This window comes from Solanum stenotomum, chromosome 6 (genome assembly GCF_019186545.1).
Source record: "Solanum stenotomum isolate F172 chromosome 6, ASM1918654v1, whole genome shotgun sequence".
In the NCBI taxonomy this organism is placed as follows: Eukaryota; Viridiplantae; Streptophyta; class Magnoliopsida; order Solanales; family Solanaceae; genus Solanum; species Solanum stenotomum.
Genome location: NC_064287.1, coordinates 52,634,332 through 52,639,933, shown reverse-complemented (window position 1 = coordinate 52,639,933; position 5,602 = coordinate 52,634,332). Strand labels below are relative to the sequence as shown.

Below are 5,602 nucleotides of genomic sequence, written 5' to 3'. Positions count from 1 at the left end.
GTGCATACTGCAGATCCTATAAATACTCTCCCAACTGTATATATTTGTTCTCTATTCTCACCGCCGCATCTCCACCCCTCCGCTTCATTCCTCCTCCGATTATCGTCGTAACTCCACCGTTCAACCACCACCTAACTACAAAAAAGTTTTGTCACTCAACGAATAATTGTGGGCTAACAGATCTGTCGAATTCAGAAACTAAAAGCAAAGGTGTGTTTGATTTTGTTGATATCTCATCTCATTTGCTTTTCAATTTTCTGTGTTGGTGGAATTAGTATGGCTTATAGTAGGGCTTTTTCTGAAGAATCATTAAGAGAGATTCTACTGAGTTTACCTGTGACATCGTTGTGTAGATTCAAATGTGTGTGCAAAAATTGGGGCAATCTTATCAATAACCCTAGCTTCACTATAGACCACTGTAAGAAGAAGAAGCCTCCGCAACACTTGATTTATGATTATGATGCAACCGATGCTCCTACTGTCACTTTGGTTTCCGATAAGGGTATAGATGAACAAAAAATTTTTCAAAGATTTGGAGATAATATTACCAACTTGTTAGGTTCTATTGATGGTGTGTTTTTCATAGAAAGACAAATTGATAATGCCATTTTGTGTACATTATGGAATCCAGCTAACAGAGAGGTGAGACACCTCCCTGCCGCAACAATTGATTTTATACCTTACGATAAACACTATCGTGATATAGTGTTCGGATTAGAGCCTATGACTAAGGATTATAAAGTGCTTTACTATAATGCTTTGGAAGAATATGCAGCGATCTACTCATGTTCTAGGGATTCATGGAAAATATTCAAACATAACCTAGACGTAGACATAGAGGGAAATAATATATTTGAACGAAATAGTTTAAAAACTACAGATTATCTGAATGGATATTACTATTGGCTGGTAAGGGAGAATAATAAATGTAGAATTGTTTCATTTGACTTTGGGAATGAGGTGTTTGTAGATATGGAAGGGCCACCACGTGGTCACGAGGATTATCATTGGTTGGCATATCTGATATTGCTTGGTGACTCCCTTGGCATCTTGAACTTTGTCGACGGGTTTGTTCATGATGTATGGGTAATGATACAACCAGGCGTTTGGAACAAACTTGTGACCATTCATCTCACTACGCGTATTAAGTCATATTATGACAACTCTATCATTTTGGTAACTAAAAGTTCCCGACTGGTCTCATATAATGTTAGGACAAATAAGACAAGGCTTTTTGAATTTCGTCATCATGGCCTGCATTATTGTCCAGAGATTGGTGGTTGTGCGGTTTACTATTATAAAGAGAGCTTAGTAACAATTAAACGACAAGGGAATAGTGAGCTCCATCTCAATCATTGTTTGACAAGGGTCCATATTAGATTTCAATAAGAGCTTAGAGCATATTGGATAACATTTACAGGTTCTTTAAAATTTATTTATGGTTCATTCTAGCTTGTAACCTATTTAATTAGGTGCAATATGAGAGTATTTTTGTTTGTATACTCTATAAGTTGTTGGTGATTGTGAGCATTTTAATATTATTATTTTTTATTAAAGTGGCTCATCCTAAGTATCTTTTAATGAATGTTGCATTGTGCTGCATCTGTTATTGACATTGTTAGATATAAAATGTTCCTTATAGCTCTTGCATTGTTAATGTTAAGATAGTCGTCGAGGCAGCTGAAAAGAGAACTAAAAGGAAAACTCTAGCCACTTTTAATATTAACTTGTTATCTCATTCATCTAGAGTAACTTGTCTAATCGACACTTTACTTCTTTATTATTTTTCATCTAAAAAAAGAAAAGAAATAATGTTATTGATGGACGATCACTTATATTCAAGAATTCTCCAACCCCACTATGTTATTGGGTATGTAATGCAGTCGTTGCTTTCAGAATGAGAATTAGGTACAATCATTATTTTTAGGCAATTAGCATTAGTATCATACTCTATATAGCATTCAAGTTTACATATCTCTTTTATAATTCAAATGGTTTGGATTTCTTTTAGCATTAATTTGTTGCTTGCAGAGGAGCATCATAATATCACATATAAAATACGTCTAAAGAGCTTACCAAAGAAAAAACAAGTTAAATCCTTTGTAGCTGAAAGGTGCACTGCTGCACAAGAACCAATTCCAAGTCAAGTTATAAATGACAATATTATTCATTAGACATCATATATTTGTCATGGCATTAATTATAAGCTAAAATTACATATACTTGAATATATGGCAGGATTTGGATCTCTTTTTGAGACCCCATTCTATTGGGGTACTATTTAAGAAAGTTACAGGAACTCTTAAAAAAAAAACTTTTCGGATCTCATCAAGTGTATTTCTACAAGTGGGTTCTGGGAAAGAGTGGGGTATACACATAACTTACCCCCTAGTGATGGCCAACACACTCCGTAACACTTAAATCCATGCCTACTGATATAAAGCACAAAAAAAATTGAGTGAAACAATTTATCAAACATCTAACAAAATGTTGACCATATCAACAAATGTTCAAAGATAGAAGACATGAAAAAACTGAAAAACTACAAANCTTACCCCCTAGTGATGGCCAACACACTCCGCAACACTTAAATCCATGCCTACTGATATAAAGCACAAAAAAAATTGAGTGAAACAATTTATCAAACATCTAACAAAATGTTGACCATATCAACAAATGTTCAAAGATAGAAGACATGAAAAAACTGAAAAACTACAAAAATCTGAAGCCATCAAAAGTGATGATAAGTTTAAAAGGGAGAAAACACCTCAAAAGTGTTGTCGTTAAGCCTATTATGTATCCACCTCTTTGTAGTTGTCTCCACCCGATCCAGTGTAATAGTTTGCTCCAGTGGCCTCCCACTTTTACCAATAAAAGTTTAATTGCCGCAATACGTGACTTTAGAATATAAATTAGTGGCATTTAATTTAATTAATTGTCACTAAAAGTCTATTCTGATGTAGTGTAAGTGTCCCAATGAAGTTTTTATTTGGATTGATTCATGTCCCAATGGGTCATTGCTAAGTTACTCCTCATTTCTCTTTCTCATGTTCATATCTTTTTTTTATTAATTAATTTTTAGGAAAACTATAATTAGCCATTTATGAATAATATTATATATATTTGTCCCGTATGTTGCGAAAAGAGAAGAAGAAAAAAGAGAAGGAAATGTATAGCTTATTAACTCGTTACACCATTCATTTAGAATAAATTGTTTGACAAATCATTATTTTACCTTTAAGTTAAAGGGTATTATATATGACGTTCAAGTTGTGATATAATTTATAAAAACTTTACTTATAATAACAACCCATCAAATCTTTTATATTATACCAACTTTAATAGTAACATTGTATCAAGCTAAGTATTGTTACATTCAAGAAATTGTGTATATTTGATATGCATACACTAATATGTTACATTTAATATGTCAGATGATCACAAATATGTTCCACGAGAATTCAACCAGTAACTGAAAAGAAGAATGGTTCAAATACATCCAACAATTAACAAGAAGGAAAATTACATGATCGGCTCAATTTTTCCATTCATTTTCAACAAGAAAAATCCAAATCTTTCTTTTCAAATACACAAGGGAGCTACCATCAACTATGATCCAGAGAATATATAATTAATACTAATAATATTGTTTTAAAAGGAACAAAGACGGTTAGGTTCTATTGATGGTGTGTTTTTCATAAAAAAGACAAATTGATAATGTCATTTTGTGTGAGAATCTGTTAATACATTCAATCGTTATATTGGATTCAGATTAGATCCCATAATTAAGGATTATAAAGTGGTTTACTATAATCAAATGGAAGAATATGCAGAGGTCTACGCATGTTCTAGGGATTCATTGGAAATATTCTAAATGCATAATAAACACTACTAATTATTTGAATGGATGTTATTACTGGCTGTTATCGGAAACTCCTAAATGCATAATTCTTTCATTTAAATTTAGGGATGAGGCGTTTGTAAAGATGAAGGGCCACCGGATGGTCACCACGTTAATAGTTTGAGACTGAATCTGATCTCACTTGATGACTCCATTGCCATCTTGAACTCAGTCGACAAGTTTGTTTTTGATGTATGGGTAATGATACAACCCGACCTTTGGAACAAACTTGTGACCTTTCATTGCACTACACCTATTAAGTCATGTTATGCCATCTCTGTGATTTTGGTAACTAAAAGTTTTTGGCTGGTCTCGTATAATGTTAGAACAAAAAGATAGTACTTCTTGAATTTCGTCATCCGAGCCTAAAGTCACATTCAAATGGTGATGGTTGTGGGGTTTACTATTATAAAGAGAGCTTAGTAACAATTAAACAACAAGGAAATAGTGAGCTCCATCTCAATCCTAGTGTCGGTCAAATATTAAATTTTAAATAGAGCTTAAAGCATATTGGATAACATTTACATATTATTTATTTATGGTTCATTCTAGCTTGTGACCTATTTAATTAGGTGCAATATGAGATTATCATGTGTAATCTTGTTTGTATACTCTAAGTTATTGATGATTGTGAGCATGAAAAATGGACGTGATGACAATCGTCTTATCCCATCAAGACAAGTCAGTCTAAAAATCAACTAATACCGTGAATGCAAAAGTAAAACGAGAATAAAAGTTTAATACTATAAAATAATGCGGAAATTTATAATCATATACCCCAAAACCTGTTTGTCACGTGATACTATTGTCTTATTTGAAGTAGTATAAATATTTTTAAAATATATTTCTTCTATTTAACCAAACTATCCAACTAAATGCATTTTTGTTGATTTCATTAGTGACATTTTTACTCTTTTTCGTAGATGGAAATAGTTGACTAGTGTGCATAGACATATTTGGTTATGAGTAAATGAGTAATCTATATTAAAGACAACAACCGATCGAGTAACAAACATTACTGGCCACAATATAATGACTTAATTAGTTGATCTCCAAATCTTTATCCTTCTTTTCCTTTTCTTTTTTTAGATGAAAAATATTAAAGAAGCAAAGTGTCGATTAAGGTAAAATTAATGAATTGTCAAATCGAATTTGATTAGATAATTTATTCTAAATTAATGGTATAACTATTGAGATATTTATCAGTTAATAGTTAGTCCACGTCATTGTATGCTGTTAGTTAGTTACAATCAGTTAGAAAGTTTGTTAGAGATTGTTAGCAGTAGATTTTCAGTTAGTTCTATAAATAGCTTAGTTCATAGTTGTAATCTCAGATTGCTTAATTCAATACAGAGAGATTTGTTCTTCTATTCTTCACATGCTTCTCCAATGGAGATTGCACAGTTTCACCATTTTAGGTGAATTCCTTACTTCCTAATCCATCAATTTGACATGGTATCAGAGCCTGGTTACTCTCATTAGATCATTTTTTTTCAATCGATCCATCGATTTCTCTGATAGCGGTTGCCTCGTGTTCATCGCGAATCTGCAATTGAGGATTTTCTGCATCTGCAGTCCCCTGTAAACACAACAATCTCTGTATTTGATTCACCATGGTGGAAGTCACAGACCCTAACACCAGCTCAACAGGAAACAATACAATCGATGTACGGAGTCCTCTGTACATTCATCCATCTGATA

At 32.8% G+C, this 5,602-nt stretch overlaps 1 protein-coding gene across 1 annotated transcript in view; it reads left to right on the top strand.

Annotated features, from left to right (window-relative positions):
- Positions 1-276: 276 nt before the first annotated feature.
- The window catches only part of LOC125868900 (F-box protein At3g08750-like), a 5,364-nt gene continuing 38 nt past the window's right edge, over positions 277-5,602 (top strand). Inside the window, exons 1-2 of the mRNA XM_049549465.1 lie at positions 277-1,086; positions 5,423-5,568. Of these exons, the coding sequence (XP_049405422.1) occupies positions 277-1,086; positions 5,423-5,568 (956 nt within the window). The remainder of the gene's footprint in view (positions 1,087-5,422; positions 5,569-5,602) is intronic.